The following is a 20,213-nucleotide window of genomic DNA, read 5'->3' on the forward strand; positions in this document are numbered from 1 at the left end:
GTATAATAATAGCTGATGGAAAATGAGTATGTTAAGACCCCTGTGTTTAATATGAAAAAAGGACTGTTAACTTGAATTGAGTGGAGCATTGCCTCTTTATGTTACCTTATTTTTCACTACCTGAGTCTTATTCCCATCCTAACAGCTGTTGTTTTTATAGCTTTAATTTTTAGTGTATTAATGTTAGGGAAATATAAAAATTAATATAAAGTTATAGACACATTTTTTTCATCTTTGCTTAGGTACATAATCACATTGCTGTTTTCTTTCAAGATTTTATTTATTTATTTATTTAAGAGAGTCAGGGGAGGGGAGCAGAGAGAAAGGGACAAGCAGACAATGTGCTGAACACAGAGTTCAAGGTGGGGCTTGATCCCACAACCCTGAGATTGTATCCTGAGCTGAAATCAAGAGCCAGACACTTAGCTGATTGTGACACCCAGATAGATACCCCTACATTGTTCTTTTCTGTTGGACTGAGGCAAAAGCATAAATCAAGAGGTATTATTAGCTCTTTTTCATTCAAAAGATATTTTCTATCTTCTCACATTCTTTTCCCAGTTTCCTTCAGAGGTATGGTAATGTTGAAGGCTATCTTCATGGTAATCAGTGTCTTCAAAACTGCTACTCTTGATAATTCTTCACTAAGTTTTTAAGAGAGTTGCTGGCATGTTGCATTTTTCAGACATCTTCTGGTAATCCATACACTTTCAAAATCAGAGGAGATATACTCCTTTCATAGCTTCTATTCTGCACTCTTTCTTATAGAACTATTAAGTTTTCACCATTGCTTTGGTGATAACAATTTCTACAACATAGGTAACTTTAGATTTATGTTTTATTATAAATAATAGTACCTAACGTTTCTTAAGTATTTGATATGTATTGGAATAATACTAAGTATTTTATATGTTTTATTGCATTTAAGCAGAAGGAAAAAAGATCATTTCTGTGTCCAAAGGGTGCAATGGCTTATAAACTGAAAGCATATAATAATAGATTAATGGATTAAGTTCAGATCAGAGTCTATAGGTCTGAGATCCTTTCTGGAGTTTTCTGTTGATTTACCCTGTGGCATTGAATTAGTCATAGAATTTATAAAAAGAGAAGTAATAAAACTCCTCTGTATTATGTAATGCAGGAATACGTTAACAATTTAAATAGAAGTAGGTGTTTTATAAGAAAAGCCCATAAATAAAAACTTATAATTATTGAATTATATAGTTAAAAAAATATTACTTGTGTTTAGCTCTTCAATGTAATAAGAGAAATAAGAGCCTTTGTCAGAGCATTCTAAACTTAATCTAATATATTAGTTATCATACCAGCATTATATTGTGATATCCTTTCAATTAGCTAAAAATGTTTTATAGTTTTAACACTTTAGTTTTGTAAGAAGAGTAACAAATATCATTAACCTTTTTTATGAACTGAAAAGTGAGAGATGAATTCCCAGAGGCAGAAAAACACAAGCTGATATTCATTTAGTATGTGAGCAATGAAGGAGTCTTAGGTTATAGATGGTAAGTAAAAAGCCTGATTATAAACTGAGACATTATTGATGAAGTTTTAGAATTAGGTAAGTAAGGTTCAGTGGGGTAGAGTCCGGAGCCCTTGACCAAGAAGGGACTCTTGAGATACATTTGGTGCAAAATGGTAGTTTATGAAAGCCTGGGGACAGAACCCATGGTCAGAAAGAGCTGCCCTGAACTTGTGAGGGGTGGCAGGTTATGTAAAATGGGGTTGAGGGAGGTAAGGAAAAAGGGAGATTTCAAAAGAACTTTCATATGCTAAAGAGGACCTACAACATACTGGATACCAGATGCCTTGCCATTGTCAAGGCCCTTTTCCCCTTCTTAGCAAGTTATTAATATTAAGATAGTTGGGAGATCCCTAAAGAATGTCACATACGTCCCACCCAAGGAGTGGGGGTGGGGGCAAGTTGCAGGGTGTCAACCTTTACCTTTGTCCTCAGCCAGCCTTCTGTTCCCTCATCATTAGTAGCTTTATGATCAATCTTTAGATGAGCAAAACTGTAGAGCAACTTGTTTAATTCAAGCTACAGCATGCCATAAGCTCTAAATACTTAAGTGTATATATTTTTCTCTCATCTTTACTAATGGAACTTAGTTAAATTTATCTCAGAACAACAGAAATATTGGATTTCTTTCTTTTTAGGAAGGACTTACTCATTTTCTCCTTTCCCAGTTGGCTTCTAATTTTAAAACTGAGGGTGGTATGAGATAACAAAATATAACACTTTATAATGATAATTAAAATAGAAAGGAGCCGTTTCTGCTTTTTTTCTCTCTCAGCAGGTCTTCCACTCATCTTGCTTCCTTTACTTCACCTATTTCTTATTCCCCTCACTTTATCACATGTGCCTATTTTGGTGAGAATCTAGTTTTGCAGAATGAGAACTTTAAACGTAATAATTACATGTGCTTAATGTAGATACTATATAAAGAGGCCACAGTGAGAATTATTACATTTTAGGGCATAAGAGCAAAGTTTTAGGCTTTTGAAAATCAGTTGGCAGTGAGCCATTTGCAAGTACTACATATAAGCCTAAAGTAGGAGCTTTTATTCTCAATTAGTATGTTTAAGCACAGTTAGTTATGTTGTTATATGAATACTAAAATTCACATTGGTTTAGGTATACCAAGTACTTATGTGTCATCATTAGTAAAGTAGAAATTCAATGTATAGATTTTCTTTTTTTAAGGCAGCTGTTATTTCTCTGTTTATATTATACACTACTAACTACATTGAAAAAATTTTTCTAAAAACTCTGGAGTAGTGGCAATAGAGACTGGGTAATGTTCTCATCAGTTGACTAACCAGACAGTCCCCTTTTAGTATAATTTCAAATTATATCATCTTTCAACTTCATCTTTCTTCAGATTTGAGAAATGGGGTATTTTCCTGTATCTATAGATCTCTTCTGAGGAGCATGAATGAGTAAGATTTTTTTCTAAATATATTAAAAGACATATGAAGGAGTGCTTGGTTAAGTGCCTGCCTTTGGCTCAGTTCATGATCCCAGGGTCCTGGATTTGAGCCCCACAACAGGCTCCCTGCTCAGCAGGGAGTCTGCCTCTCCCCCCCCCCCATGGTATCTCTCTCTTTCTTTCAAATAAATAAATAAAATCTTAAAAAAAAATAAAAATAAAAGATATATGAGCCAACACTTTAAACTTTACAACTTTTTTTTCTACACAGTGAGCTATTTTTCTTCCTTTATCAAACATTAATTTGATAATTTTTATTGTATTTCACATAATGCCAAAAATGAGTAAATGTATATTCTACATATAAAAAATACTAATAATCCATAGAAATATCACTATTCTTCCACCTTTCCTACAATGAGATGTAAAGTACTGCTATTTATACACGTGGAATATGAAGATAAGTATTCTCATGAATATCTGTTATACAAATAATTTTCTCATCTGAATTCCCTGATTTTTTTTTGATAATTTGATTATCTTCCTCTCCTTCTGCCCCTGCTCTCTCTCCTTGCTCTCTCTACCCCTCTTGCTCTCACTCTTGCTCTCTCTCATGTGCTCTCTTTTCTCACTCTCTTTCTTTCTAATAAATAAAATTTTTTAAAAAATAATTTTAAAAGATAAATAAATCCTTTGGTTGAACTAGATAAATTGGTTGGCTAGCTTTATGGGCCATACTATACAAGAAATGCTTATCTTTAAACATTAGAACCTTACTTAGCATGGTCATATGCTAACTCTATGACACTTAATGGGGAACTGATTTTCAATTGTGGTAGTCTTGGCATCTCATGCTCACTACAAAGTATATGTTCATTGAACAGAATGGAAGATGACATTGATGCAGTACTTAAATTTTTACTTTCTTTCATGTTTCCTCTGTACAATTAAACTGTCTCCTTTGATCTGTCAACATACCAAGATTTTATTTAAACACTCTGTAACTTTAACTGAAAAACAAAATGGGATTATCTCCATTTTGAAGTTTTCTATGTCCAGGAGTGGAAGAAGATGTAAATAGTTAAGAAGGCTAAAAACTGAGGTAAATAAATAAATAAATAAGATCATATCTTCCAAGTAAAACTGAGATAACTACTTTCATTCCCTGGTTGCAACTTCTCCTGTTTAACAGTAACCTTTAATCACTTAATCACATGTTATGATACACCGATGTGTTATGATTGGTTGAAAGGTGTTTCCAACTAATTTAAAATTAACAAAATATGTAAATGACTATTTTAATTAATTAGAATAAATTCAAGGCTGCCCTTAGAATAATGTGACTCTTCCATTCTGCTGTTACTTTTTCTTTTTTTTTAAGATTTTATTTATTTATTTGACAGAGATCACAAGTAGGCAGTGAGACAGGCAGAGAGAGGGGGGAAACAGGCTCCCTGCTGAGCAGAGAGCCCCATGCAGGGCCAGATCCCAGGACCCTGAGATCATGACCTGAGCTGAAGGCAGAGGCTTAACCCACTGAGCCACCCAGGCTCCTCTGCTCTGTTTCTTAAATGAGAGAAAAAAGGAGTAGATGTATAGCTGGTGCTCCTTGAATATCTCTAGGAGTTAGTCATGTACAAGTTTTATCCATTATGTATAGTCCTGAGAAAAGAAATTTATTTAAGGTAGCTTCTTTGTACCAAAGGATAATTATAGAGACAAGCTCTGAATGGTTAGTTTATTATAACTCTTCTTTAAAGTGTAAAATAAAATTAATGTGTTTGCCCTTTAATCGATAAATTAAGGAAAATTTAAGGCTGTCATTAAACTGCCTATTTTTTATGTAATTTACCTCCTCAGTAAGTCTATATTTACTCTAGTAAATACTACACGCACACACACACACACACACACACACACACACACAAGACTCTTCACAGATATTTCAGTCTACTTTACAAAGCTGAATATAAGGTAATCATGAAGATTAGATAAGTGGCATTCCTTCCATCTGCAATGTTATTTTCAAAGTGTGGTCCTTTGACCAGCATTACAAGCACAACCTGGAAACTTGTTAGAAATGTACATTTTGAGGCCCCAACCACTTTCTGATCAAAATCTCTGATCTCTGGGTGGGACCCAGCAGTCAGTGTTTAACAAGGCTTTTAGGAGATTCTGATGCATGCTCAACACTGAGAACCACTTCTCTCACCATATACTACCTTGATAGAATAACATTATGAATAACATTATTAGTAACATTATTAGATGGCATTTCAAAGTTTAAGATTATTTAATCGGTAGAAGGCAGTGCAGTAATTGTTAGGACATTTTATTAAATTTATATAGTCAAGTAACAAGCATATAAGTATTAATATATAGATTATACTCTGTTGACAAAAATATGTCTAGAAAAATAAATAAAAGTGCTATACTAAGTGGTTTTTCAAGTCACCATGAGTATAAGGAATTTATCACATTTACATTTAGCTAATATGTGTCCTGTACACATTTAAATATCATTGCCTGTTAGCAATAACATTTTTTAAGATTCTTTTCTTATGAAATTAAAATGGATCTAAATTTCATTGACAGGTTCTCTGGGCTATAAAATCATTGTTTATGACATGCTTTTTTTGCAATTTGAACAGTCTTCGAGTCACTTTTGGACTTTAATGTTACCTGGAAAGTGTCATTGATAAAAGAAAAAGATCACATTAAGTGATTTTCCATAGGCGGTTTCATAGTTTAGAAAGTATTTTATAACTTTCCTAGTTTAGAAAGTATTTAGAAGTTAAAGATGAAATGTTCTAAATCCATTAAACCTTATTATTTTGAACTCCAGTGGTTCAGAAAAGGTTATATATGAAGTAGGAATATCAACTTCTGCTATTCCTCAAGGAAAAAAAGAATTTGATAAATAAATAATGTATAAGAAAGTTAGAAACAATTTTAAGCTAATTAAGAAAAAATTTCAAAAAAAAAAATTCAGACTTTTAATGGCATTCTTTTTTGCCATTGATTATAAATACCCTACTGATAATGAATACATGTCATCTGTTCATTAACAGGTACCGATAAAACTACATTTATTAAAACCATTCTACTATTTCTATTTTCTAGGAATTTTGATAGTGTTTTCTCATTTTATTTTAGTTTAGTTTAGTTTTTTTAAGAATTTATTTATTTGACAGACAGAGATTACAAGTAGGCAGAGAGGCAGGCAGAGAGAGAGAGAGAGGAGGAAGCAGTCTCTCTGCTGAGCAGAAAGCCCGATGCGGGGCTTGATCCCAGGACCCTGGGACCATGACCTGAGCCGAAGGCAGAGGCTTTAACCCACTGAGCCACCCAGGCACCCCTCATTTTATTTTAAATTGAGTTTTATTCCCTTGCTTTTTGCCTTCTAGTTGTACCTTTTCATTTATAGCTTATAGATGTTTTTACCCAGCTCTTCCCCTCCTGTCTATCTTCCAATTCCAGCATTTCATTTGGTTGCTTATTGCCTTAGATCCAGTATTTCAGTATTCTACTCCCTATTCCCCACTTGCCAGTGTGCTTACATTTAGATTCTTGCTCTCCGTTCTCTTTCCCCTCATGTTTGCTTCTCAACCACTGTTTTCTAGGTTTGGTTTCTGGATTTTTGTATTGTTCCTGTTCTCTAACTGGTATAATCAAAACTGCAAGGATATAAGGAGACTTGGAAAGAAGAGGCATAAAGAGAATTGACATGTATTGAATGCCTATTCTATGCTAGGTGATTTAATTCTCATAAAATGTAGGTAGGTTTTATTATTATCTCCATTTTATTCATAAGTACACTGAAGCCCCAAGAGGTTAAATATTTTGTCCTAATTCACAGAGAAACTGAATAATAGAACTGGGTTTCAAACCTATATTGGCTCATTTATTCATCCTTTTATTCAACAAATATGTATTGAGTATACATATTGTATGTTGGGCACTGTGCTAGGTGCTGCAACCCATCCAGCTCTTGTTCTCGTGAAGCTTAACTGTGTGCTGGCATTGTCTGACTTCATAGATGGTGATCTTTCTGTTACACCAAACAGCTTTAGAGGACAAGAAAATTAAAAAGGAAATAGGAGAGTTCTGGTGTTTTATGGAAATGCTATTTTTGATGTAGATGTAAAAAAAAAAGATTATTTCATGCATTATTTAGAATACCTTATCAAAGAGGTTGATTTGTGTCTAGTCCTACAAAGAGTCTAACAATTTCAGCACTCACCATTGTAGACACTGGTGCCTTTTAATGGCATCACCACAGTACATACTTTCCTTTTATGTTCTCAAATAAAGAAAATTTGTGTCTATAGGCCCAAATTATCTAGAAGGTTCACCATTATTAATTGTAATCCCTAATTTATGTTTAGAAAAAGATGAAGACTTCTGTGTAAAGAATATTTTTTTCATCCATCCACCCATCATCCATACAGTTATTAATACTCTGAAAAATATTTAGGATGGTTTGCCCAAATATGCAAAATACAACAGAACTTTTAATAAAATAAATGTGGGGAAATAAGGCAAGGAAAAATAAGATGAAAGTAAGCTGTATTCTGTACTAGAAAGTGTCCTTAGATTTGTCTCTGTTTTCAAGGGTAACTTGATTCACAAGCATTACAATTTTCTAGAAAGACAAAAAAAAAAAAAAAGTGGTGGCACAGAGCAGTACCAATTCCTAGGAATGACACTTAAAGAAGTTTCTCCAATGGCTCTTCCTAAAGAGGATCACAGAGAAATGTGGTATATAATGGTCTCAAACACTTCCCGATACAGATACAAATGCGAGTTTCACTGAACCGTTTTATTGGATCCACTTGCATACAGTAAAACAATTCTTTGGAAAGTGAGAAAAGGCATTCTAGGTAGACCACTGTGGACCGACCAAATCTGATGATGTCTTTTAGAGAATCTATAGAAATTAGTGAATTGCATCTCTTGTAGGTAATTCTCATATTTAATTTGTCAATCCGTTTTTTCATGTAGTAGATGACACTAAATTTACACACTCTTAGAAGTGTTTTATCATGACTGTAACATCAATGCCTAGAATAATACCTAGTACATAGTAGATGCTTAATAAATATTTGTTGTATGGATGGTTAAATGTTGTTATTTGAAGTATCTATTTAAGTGAAAAACTTCTCAGCTATTTTTATATTTTTTTCATTTGCCCTTAAATAAAGTGTGCTGATACACGTTGGAGTACATCATCTTTACATGATCCCAAATTCACTAAATGTTGAACATTGTTTATGTGACTTTTTCAAGCCCTATTGAAAGAATTCTTTTAAGATTGTTCTCAGCAATATTACAGGCTTGATTTTTTTTAGATGCTAAGATTTTACAGTCTCTTAAAAAAGTTATAAACATCAATAAAGCAGTTTGTAATAAAGAAATAGTGTTTCTTTTCAGGAGGCCTCAAAATCATACCAGATAATTTTAATTTGGAAAACAATAGATTCTGTATAATGCTAGCTTGTCATTTCTTAGCTATATATTTAAATGAAAGGAATTAACTCCCAAACTTAGGAATTTAAGAATCTCTTAGAGAATTTAAAAACTTTCTATTTTTAAGGCAGGTTTTATTGAAAATCATAATGGTAGTGTTAAAATTTCCTTTTAAAAAAATTTTTTATTAACATATAATGTATTACTTGCTGCAGGGTTACAGGTCTGTGAATCCTCAGTCTTACACAATTCCCAGCACTTCCTATAGCACATACCCTCCCCAAGATCCATCACCCAGCCACCCTATTCCTCCCCGCCCTGTGTTAGTATTTCTTTAGAATTTCTGCCACTGTTAAATTCTGCAATATGCTGGGATTCAGTGGACCAATAGATCACATTAATTCTGGTAATTCTTTATTCTATATAATTATAAGGTATCAATAACTAATTTATATGCATCTTAAAAATTTATAAGATTGACCAGCATCTAACACATACTTGATGCGTTTTACTTTGCCAAGTCCTTAACCTAAATTTTGCCCAGAACTACAATCTTATTTAATACTGTCCTACTACTTCTAATAAAATACTTAAAAAATCAGCCTTTCTCTAAATTTCTCCATAATTTGCCTTTTATTTCATTTGTCTTTCTTCTTACTTACTGGAATAGTTTATTTTGCGAGCTTTCTTCCTATATTGCTCCCAATTATTGTAACATGTTAACATCTATAGTAATAGAGAATTAGGAATGGATTTAATCATGTATTTCACACATAACTTTTAGCCTAAAGCATATCTTTACCATCACAATATAAATATATACCTATTTTGATTGACCTTTAGAAAATTAAATTTTCCTGTCTTCATTCTCTTATTTCAGGTTTAACCACACTTGTCTTGAGAACGCCCTATCTTAAAACTTATGTTGTATAATGAAAGCCTATCACTTCATTGATTCTTTTTTAATATAACAAGATATGTAATTTGTATTGAAAATATAGAAGATGGTAACTTGAGTTTTCTTCTACCCAATACATGAGAAAGTTGACATGGTGACTTCCTGAGTTCACTTTAATGATTATATCATAAAATCATAGAGATGGGAGAGACACAAAATGATCTCAGGTTTTAGGGAGTAATTATTTCATAGGTAATGGTCAAAAAGTACCCTATTTCTTGCCCTATGAAAATCAGTTGAGCTATTATAGCAATCTAAGGCTACATCTTAAAATTTAGGTTATTAGATGAGACTTACATCAAAACCTCCGAGTTATAAGAGATAAGAAGGGTCTGCTAATATATAAAGTTCCCTGGATATGCTCGTTCTCAGCTTTTATTCACTGATCCCAAAGAACTGAGTCTTGATACCTTAAAAACAATGTTTGGAGAACTAAAAAGTATGGTCTATAGGAAGCACGATTTATAATTATTTTGGTTAATTTTACTACTCTGCCTTCCTTCTTTTTGGCTACTTTCACTCAGTCTGCTATTTAATCTTTAATTTCAGGCCACAAAAGAAGTAATAGAACGGGAAGCGCCAGGGATGGCCCTGGCAATGCTGATGGGATCACTTAATGTTACACCTCTGGGCATGCTCTCTAGGTAAGAAAGTCATTAACATGTTGCAAAGAAAATTAATTCCATACCACTAATCACTACAATAGACTGATAAATGTAAGAAGTTTCAGTCAATAACACTTAAATTTGCTCCCTTTTTTTTCCCCAGAGTTAAGAGTCCTAGTATCCTATGTAGGTAAATCTTGACCATTTTCCTTCAAGTTTTTTTTTTTAAATATTATGTTTAAACTTTTAGAAAATATTATAATTTGCTAAAAGGTATCAGTCCTAATGCAAAGAGTTCAGTTTACTAAGATGTAAAATTATTTTTGTGTGTGATTATTTATAATCATCAGTTAACATTCATTAATTGTCATCAAATGCTAATTTAATAAAACAGTAGAGGGTTTTTTTCAGTAAGTTATTCTCATGTTAGCAATTTGTAAATAGGTATATTCATGTATGGTCATAAAAAGAAGCTGCATTGATAATATATTGGTAGTATATTATGTTAGTATATTTAACATTATACCTTTATTGACATAGATGTTAACATCCATTCCCTGTGTGACGTTATTGTTTTACTAACTGTTAGATTAAAATCTCCTTTAATAATGACAACATACATCATTTAAATTAAAGACCGACCTACCAACTCAGTGAGAATTTGTTGATTTAATGACCATTGAATAATAGGCAGTTGATCTCAGAGCAAGCTAAAAATACACAGCAACTTTATAATTGCATGGTTTCATAATCATTATGTATAACCATTTATTCATCCTATGTGCAATATGAATACAAAACTAAGTATATCTAATAACACATGGAATATGAATCAAAATGCCTTTTCTGTTACTTAGACAGGGTTTATATCCCATTAATAACAGACACTTGAAGCACAACTACAGGAAAAGGTGAATTGGTCATTAGTTACTATATTCTTTTTGCTGTTATAGGTACTATAACATTTAATTTAAGTAAGAGCAAAAAAGAATTACAATAGTATGTAGAAATTTTAAATTTAAAAGTCCATGCTGATCTTTAAGGAACTTACATTGATTCTTTCATGCTGTTCTTTTCTTTTTTTTTTTTTTTGTAAGATTTTATTTTTTTTTTTCAGAGAGTATAGTGGGGAAGGGCACAGAAAGAAGGAGAGAGAGACACAAGCAGACTCCATGCTGAGCACAGAGCCCAACGTGGGGCTTGATCTCATGACCCTGAGATCACATCTGAGCCAAAAGTGAGAGTCGACTGCTCTACTCAGATGCCCCATGCTTCTCTTTTTTAAACTATACTTATATTACCTATATTTCTGAGATCAAGGGTCACATTTGATCCCTTTTCTCTATGGAATTAAGTAGTGCCTTTGAAAATAAAAGAACTCTTTCTTGGCATGCAAGGATATAATCAAGAAAAAATTGAACTTCATCTCTTTTTGCAATAAAAATCTAATTCAGCAAACGTAATAATACTCTGTTTGCTAGGCCCCCATATTAACCATCAGGGATACTAAGGATAGAAAGAAAATTAAGACATGGTCCTCACCTTAAGAATCCCACAGTTTAGCTGGAGAAATCATTCTTTGTAGCTGTTAAAGTAACTCTTTAGAGCTTTCTTGATCCTGTATAGAAATAGCACTTTTTGTTTTCTTGAAAGATTTTCCTGGATTAATTCCTCTTCTCCCTTCTGAAACCACATAATGGCTGAGGACTGGACTGCTGAGTGAATGGAAAATTAATCAGCAGGAGTTGATTCTAAGTACTTTGGAATAAGTCCATCATCTTTATGCTGAAGGCTTTGAAAATTACAGTAAATATACAACATGGTAACAGATTCTTTTGGCTTTTTTTTTTCTGTTCATTGCTGACTAAACTCAGTTTATTTACAAATTTAAAACAGAGAGAGTAGTCTATGTGAGTTATGCATAAGAAATTGAATATTTTCCCAAATGTTCATTTTTTTGTGAACATTTTCTAGGTCTTTTTAAATATTACCGTTTTAAAACAGCCATGATTATATCGATGCCTCCTTTCTACAGCATTTTCTCCTTGTATGTACTTTGGGCTTTGTACATGCTTCTATTATAGCACATGCTGTATTTGTAATTATGTACTTATTTTTATCGCCTAATTTGTATGAAATCCCTAAGAACAGGAACTTTTCTCTTATTCATTTTTATATCCTCAGATTCCAAAACAACTAACACGTAGTAAGAACTCAAAAAATGTTTATTGTTATAATTACTGTTGATAAATCAGTGTTTCATCCTAATTCTATAGAATTTTTTTCAAAGTAATATATCAAAATTGTTACCTTGCCTTCCTATTTTTATCTCTAGAGAGTAGCATTAAATAAAAATTTTTTTTAATTACTAAATCTGTTTAAAATGGTTTTCATCTTTGTGATGAAATATCCTCCAGTTTTTTTGTGCAAGTCAGTTATAAGATAGTATCAAGTAATAGTTAAGACCATCTTCTCTGAAGCCAGACTGCTTGGGTTCCATTCTGGCTCTACTATTTACTGGCTACTTAACATTTTTGAAGGATTTTTTTCCTCATCTACATATGAGGATGTTAATAGTACTAACATTTTTTGTTTAGGTGAATTCATATACATTGCTTAGAACAACAACTAATTTATAAGTCTTATTTAAGTGTTGATCACTGTTGTGTTGTTATTGGCTGAGAGCAAGTCTGCTGACATAACCTTCTAATAACTTTCCTTCTTCTGGAAATATCTTTTACCTTTACCTATTTTACCTTCATTTCTGAAGGATATTTTCACTAGATACAGAATTCTAGATTGGCTGTCATTTTCTTTCAGCACTTTAAAAAATATTTTTCCGCTGTCTTCTGGCTTTGTGTCTCCTACCAAATTTAACTGATTCACAGAAAGCAATGCTAACAGGGAAGGTTACAGCTGTAAATGGGTTAAGAAAGAAAACTCTTCTTTTTTACATTAAAAAAAAAACTCAAAAAAAAAAAAAAATCTCATGAGATGCTTGGGTGGCTCAGTTGGTTAAGCATCTGCCTCTGGGGCAGATCATGATCCCAGAGTCCTGGGACTGAGTCCTGCACTGGGCTCCTTGCTCAGTGGGGAGCCTGCTTCTCGCTCTGCCTGTCACTCCCCCTTGCTTGTGCTCACTTGCTCGCTCTCTCTCTCAGACAAATAAATGAAAGCTTTAAAAAAAAAAAAAAGGATCTCGGAAACAACTACATAACATTAAAATTTAAGGAACTTGACCAAAAAACAAATTAAATCCAAAGCTGGCAGATGGAAGAAAATAATAAAGATTAAGGCAGAAATAAATAAAATAGAAATGGAAAAATAATAAAGAAAAATCAGTTTAAATATTGACTCTTTGAAAAGATCAACAAAACTGAAATTTTTATCTATATTGACCAAGAAAAAAAGGAGATGGACTCAAATTACTAAACTCAGAATACAAAATGAGGACATTACTGCCAACTCCATAGAGATAAAAAGGACTATAAGAGAATACCATGAACAACTGTATGTCAATAAGTTGGATACCCTAGATAAAATGGAAAAATTCCTACAAACACAAAACCTACTCAGATAGAATCAGAAAAAAATAGAAAATCCATATAGATCTGTAATGAATAATAAGATTGATTCAGTAATCAAAAACTTAACCTACAAATAAAATGACTGTACTAGATGGCTTCACTGGAGAACTATACCACACACTTAAAGGAAAACAGTCACCTTCTCAGACTCTTCCAAAAAATACTTCCTAACTAATTCTATGGGATCAGCATTGCCTTGATACCAACGCCCAAGAAAGAACTACAAGAAAACTATAGACAAGTATCCTTTATGAACATTGATGTAAAAATCTTCAACAAAATGCTAGCAAAACAAATTCAGCAGTTTATTAAAAGGAATATATACCATGAGCAAGTGAAATATATCACTAGAATGCAAAGATTGTTTCAACATATGAAAAGCAATCAATGAAATATACCACATACAGAAAGAGCATTTGACAAAAATTCAGCCTGTTTTCATATTAATGAAACTCAGTAAACTGGGAATAGAAGCAAACTACCTTAACATAATTAAGTCTTATATTTAAAAACATACAGTTAACATCATAATGGTGAGAGACAATACTTTTTGCTCCAAAGTAAGAATAAGAGCAGGATGCACACTTTTGCTACTTTCATTAAACATACTATTAGAAATTATAGCCAAAACATTAGGCAGGAAAAAGAAATAAAAGGTCTAAATTGGGAAGGGAGAAGTAAATTTATGTTTGTCTTTATCTTATTTGTAGAAAACCTAACAATTCTACACACACACATACACACTCTCTGTCTCTCTTTCTCTCTCTCTCTCTCATATACACACACTGAATTAGAACCAATACATATATTCAGCAGAGTTAAAAATATTTAATCAATATACAAAAATCAGTTGTGTTCCCATTCATAACAATGAAAGATGCAAAAAGGAACTTTTGAAAGCAATTCAACTTAAAACTGCATCAGAAAGAATAAAATACTTAGTAATTAACTTAATCAAGGACGTGAGAGCTGTGTACACTGAAAAGTAAAATTTTGCTAACAGAAATTAAGGAAGATTTAAATGAATGGACGTAAGTTCCTTGTTTATGGTTTGGAAAACAATATTGTTAAGATGTCAATACTATCCAAAGCAATTTGCAGATTTAATTCAATCCCTATCAAAATACAGCAACATAACTTTTTTGCAGAAATAGAAAAATCCATCCTAAAATTTATATGGACTCTCTAGGGGCCCCAAAGAGACAAACAACCTTGGAAAAAACAACAAAGCAGGAAGACTCCTGCTCCCTGATACCAAACTGACTGCAAGGTTACAATAATCAAAAAAGTTGTACAAGCATTAAGTCAGATTTTTAGGCCAATGGAATAGAATAGAGAGGCCAGAAATAAACTTTTTCCTATAAGGTCAAATGATTTTTGAGAAGGGTACCAAGACAACACAGTAAGGATAAAGACAGTCTTCAACAAATGATACTGGGAGAACTGGATATCCATTGGCAAAAGAATGGAGTTTCCCCCTTACCTAACAAAATATACTAAAATCAACTCAAAATGTATCAAAGACCTAAATGTAAGAACTAAAATTATAAAACTCATAGACAAAAAAACATTAGGAAAAGCTTCATGACATTAGAATTGGCACTGGTTTTCTAGAATATGACACCAACATTACTAGCAGCAACAAAAAAGAGGCTTTTAATTGGACTTTATCAGCATTAAAACCTTTGTGCGTCAGAGGACACTATCAACAAAGTAAAATGGCAAAATGGGAGAAAGCATTTAAAAATCATATATCTGATAAGGATTTAATATCCAAAATATATAAAGAACTCCCACACACACAAAAAAAAATTTAAAAATGAATAAATATTTCTCCAAAAAAGATATACAAGTGGCCAATAAGCACATGAAAAGGTGTTCAACAACACTAATCATTGGAGATATGTTAATCAAAACCACAATGAGATACTATCTCACACCCATGAGGATAGCTATTATAAACAAACAAGTGTTGGTAAGATTGTGGAAAAATCGGAACACTTGTACATTGCTGGTGAGAAAGTAAAATGATATAGCCATTGTTCAAAGCATTATTGCAGTTTTTCAAAAAAATTAAAAAGAATTACCATATGGTGAAGTAATTCCACTTCTTGATATACACCCAAAGCAACTGAAAGCAGAGACTTGAACCAAAAGATCCTTATATACCAGTGTTCATAGTGGCGTTATTCACAATAGCAAAAACGTGGAAGCTACTTAAAGTCCATTGACAGATGAATGGTTAAGCAAAATGTGTTATACACATACAATGGAATATTAGCCTTAAAAGCGAATGAGCTGCTAATATATGACACAAAATGGATGAATCTTGGACACATGCTGAGTGAAATAAGCCAGACATAAAAAGGATGAGAATTTTCTCATTTCACTCATACCACACTCATGAGGTATCTAGAATAGCCAAATACATAGAAAGTAGAACATGGTTACCAGGGGCTGGAAGGGTAGAACAGGAAGTTATTGTTTAATGGGCACAGAATATCAGTATAGCATGACAAAAAAGCTCTGGAGATGGACAGTGATGACGGTTGCACAATAACTTTAATATCATTAAGCCAATGAGCTATGCACTTAAAATTAACTAAAGTGATACATTTTATGGTGTGTGTATTTTATCAAAATTTTTTAAAAAAATACTTTAGGATAGGAAATACAACATACACAGCATGTACATTTTCTTGGGTCAGTTCTACAAAACTTCAGGTACAACATCCAGATTCAAAATCAGAGGAAGTACACCAGGTTACAAAAGACAAGTGAGACAGACTTGGGGTGAATGACCACCTTCAGGCAGAGAAGCTGACACTTTTCCTCACCCAGCAAGTATAGTTTGCTATATATTATAAGCCCCATAAGAGTTTTATCATTCTTCTTATCTATGAAGAGGCAACAGATTCAAAAGAGTCAACACAACACTGAAACAGACCCATTCATCATGAGTCATATAATACACAACCTGAATAACATGTTTCAAGTTCCTTAGGGTATCTTCAGATCCTTGCACAGAGCATAGCAATTCTATGCAGTTTTGATTCATTTACAGATCATAACATCTAGAGCACAGGATCAACTCCATGTATTTTTTAAGAATGATCCTTCAAGTGTCTCCTCGGCCTTGAAAGCTTTGGAAGGGAGTTAAGTCCAGCTGTTGTCCCTTCTATATCATAACCTTGTGATGGCTCATGTTGTGACTACTTGTGCAGTATGAAAAGTATCAAACAAGGGAAAATTCAAAGTAGCTTTGGGTTGAAAATGTCCTAAGCAATTGACATAAGTAAGTCATCTCTCAAGGGATTCTGCTTCAAATTAGACCTCACAGATTTCTCAGAGAGAAAATTCTAAGGAAGTTATAAGATACCCCCCCCCAAAAAAGTGACAAAACTCAAGGTATCATAAGAAATGAGAGACTACAGATGTTTTTCATTTTTTCTATGATGCATTTTGTGTTAACTTTTGAGAAGGATATAAGGTCTGTATCTAGATTTTATTTTATTGCATGTAGATGTCCAGTTGTTCCAGTAACCATTTGTTGAAAAGACTGTTTTTGCACTGTTATATTGCTTCTGCTCCTTTGTCAAAAAAAAAAAATCAGTTGACTCTATTTAAATGTGTCTACATTTCTGGGCTCTCTATTCTCTTCCATTCATTTATTTGCCGTTTTTCACCAATACTACACTATATTGATTACTATAATTTTATATTAAGAATTGGAGTCTGTTAACTATAAGTCCTCTAACTTCATTCTGTTTCAGTGTTGTGTTGACTCTTTTGAATCTGTTGCCTCTTCATAGAAACTTTAGAATCAGTCTATAGATATCCATTAAATAATTTGCTGAAATTTTTGTTCAAAATGCCGTGGAATCTACAGATCAAGCTGAGAAGAACTGACATTCTGACAATATTCAGTCTTCTTATTCATGAACATGGGATAGGAGCTTTATTTAGTTCTTTGTTGATTTCACTGAGTGATAGTTTTCCTCATATAGCTATTACACAGATTTCTTTTAGATTATATGTTTTTCATTTGAGGACTACTAATGTAACTAGTATCATCTTTTAATTTCAAGTTTCAGTTGTTTCTTGCTGGTTTATAGGAAAATGATTGGCTTTTGTATATTAACTTCGTATTCTGCAACCCTGCTAAAATCACTTATTAGTTCCAGAAGGTTTTTTTATTGATGATTATTTCGATTTTTTTACATAGTTGACCCATGTCATCTATAAACAAAGGCAGTTTGGTTTTTTTTCCTTCCCAGTTTGTATACCTTTTATTTCCTTTTCTTGTCCTATTGCATTAGCTAAAATTTCCAGTACAGTGTTGAAAAGGAGTGGTGAGAGGGGATACCATACATAATCTTACTAAGAAAGCTTTGAGTTTCTCACCATTAAGTAATATGTTACCTGTAGGTTTTTATAGGTTTTTTTTTTTTAATCACGTTAAGGACATTTCCCTTGTGTCCATACTATTTCTAGTTTACTGAATTTTGACCACAAATGGGTCTAGGATTTTGTAAAACGCTTGATCTGCACCTATTGATATGATCATGTGACTTTTCTTTCTTTGCCTGTGATGAAAAATATTAGTTGATTTTGAAATGTTGAACCTGCGATGCATATCCAGAATTAATCCTACTTGGTCACAGGGTATAATTTTTTTACACATTATTGGATTCATTATGCTAATATTTTGTTGAGGATTTTTGCAGACATTGGTGTGTACTTTTGTGTTTTTTTCTTCCATTGTCTTTGCTTTATTTGGCCTTAGGGTAATACCAGCCTAATAGAATGAGTTTAGAAGTATTTCCCCTGCATCTTCTTTAAGAGATTATAGACAATTGAGGCAATTTCTTCCTTAAATGTTTGGTAGAATTCACTATGGATACATCCAAGTCTGGTGCTTCCTGTTTGGAAGATTATTAATCTTTGGCTTAATTTCCTTAATAGAAGTTAATAGGCCTATGATTGTCTATTTCTTCTTATGTGAGTTTTGGCAGATTGGATTTTTAAAATAATGATCCATTTCATCTAGGTTATCCAATTTACAGGTATAGAGTTGTTCAAAGTATTCTTGTCTTTTTTAATTTGCATAGGAACTGTAGTGATGTCCTCTTTTATTTCTAATATTAGTAATTTGTATATTCTCTTTTTTACTTAGCCTGGCTAGAGGCTTATCAGTTTTATTTATAATATCAAAGACCTTGTTTTGGCTTTATAGATTTTCTCTATTAATTGCCAATTTTCCATTTCACTTATTCTTCCCTCATTGTTGTTATTTCTTATTTCAATTCTGCTTATTTAGAATTTATTTTATTTTTATTTTTCTGTTTTCTTAAGGTAGAAATTCAGATGATTGATTTAAGATCTTTATTTTTGTAATATTTGTATTAGATGGTCTAAATTTCCCTGTAAGTGCTGCTTTATCTGCATTTCAAAGTTTAGTTTCTCTCTCTCCTTCTATCTCTCCCTCTTCTCCTTATTCCCTCTCCCTACTGTTTCTTAAAATTTTGATTCCTTTGTCTTATTTGTGTGATAACTAGAAATTTGTACTTCTTAATCCCCTCCACCTGTTTGACAATTCCTCTATCCCCTTTCATTTTTACTTACTTCAAAATATTTCAAAATTTCTCTGGAAATTTCTTCTTTAACCCAAGTGTTATTTAAAAAACATGCTGTTCATTCTCTACATATTCTGGGATTTTCTAGTCATTTCTCTGTTACTGAATTTTAGTTTAATTCCATTCTGGTCTGAAAGTAGAAACTGTAGGATTTCTATCCTTTTAAATTTGTTAAGGTGTGTGTTATGACCCAGAAAGTCTACCTTGGTGAAAGTTTCACATGAGCTTTAGAAGAAGGTATACCCCATCATTATTGGATGAAGTAGCTTATAGATGTCAGTTATACCCAATTTGCAGTTGTTGAGTTCAAGTTTGTCCTTACTCATTTTCTGCTCAGATACTCATGTACCTATCCATTTCTGACAAGGTGGTATTGTAGTCTTTAAGTATGATAGTGGACTTATTTCTCTTTGCAGTTTTTAGTTTTTACCTCACAAAGTTTGACACTGTGTTGTTAGGTGCATGCACATTTAGATCATTTAGTACTCTTGGGGAATTGACCCTTTATCCTTATAAATATCTTTCTTTAGCATAAATAACTGCCTGAAACTAATATAGTTACTCCTCCTTATCTAGATGAATGTTAGCATGGTATGTTTTTCTATATCCATTTACATTTAACCTATATGTACCTTTATGTTTATAGTAGGTCTCTTCTAGACAATATATAGTTGGGAATCTTAACAATGGCTGTCTTTTATTTTATTTTTTTTTAATTTTTAATTTTTTATAAACATATATTTTTATCCCCAGGGGTACAGGTCTGTGAATCGCCAGGTTTACACACTTCACAGCACTCACCAAAGCACATACCCTCCCCAATGTCCATAACCCCACCTCCTTCTCCTAAACCCCCTCCCCCCAGCAGCCCTCAGTTTGTTTTGTGAGATTAAGAGTCACTTATGGTTTGTCTCCATCCCAATCCCATCTTGTTTCATTGATTCTTCTCCTACTCACTTAAGCCCCCATGTTGCATCACCACTTCCTCGTATCAGGGAGATCATATG

The 20,213-nt window shown here is 32.8% G+C and overlaps 1 protein-coding gene across 17 annotated transcripts in view; it reads left to right on the forward strand.

The window, feature by feature from the left end:
* GPHN (gephyrin) overlaps positions 1-20,213 on the forward strand; it is a 637,714-nt gene that overhangs the window by 341,152 nt on the left and 276,349 nt on the right. For all 17 annotated transcript variants that reach the window (XM_059373410.1, XM_059373413.1, XM_059373412.1 and 14 more), the window contains one exon: positions 9,928-10,022. In XM_059373410.1, the coding sequence (XP_059229393.1) occupies positions 9,928-10,022 (95 nt within the window). The remainder of the gene's footprint in view (positions 1-9,927; positions 10,023-20,213) is intronic.

This window comes from Mustela nigripes, chromosome 13 (genome assembly GCF_022355385.1).
Source record: "Mustela nigripes isolate SB6536 chromosome 13, MUSNIG.SB6536, whole genome shotgun sequence".
NCBI classification, from domain to species: domain Eukaryota; kingdom Metazoa; phylum Chordata; class Mammalia; order Carnivora; family Mustelidae; genus Mustela; species Mustela nigripes.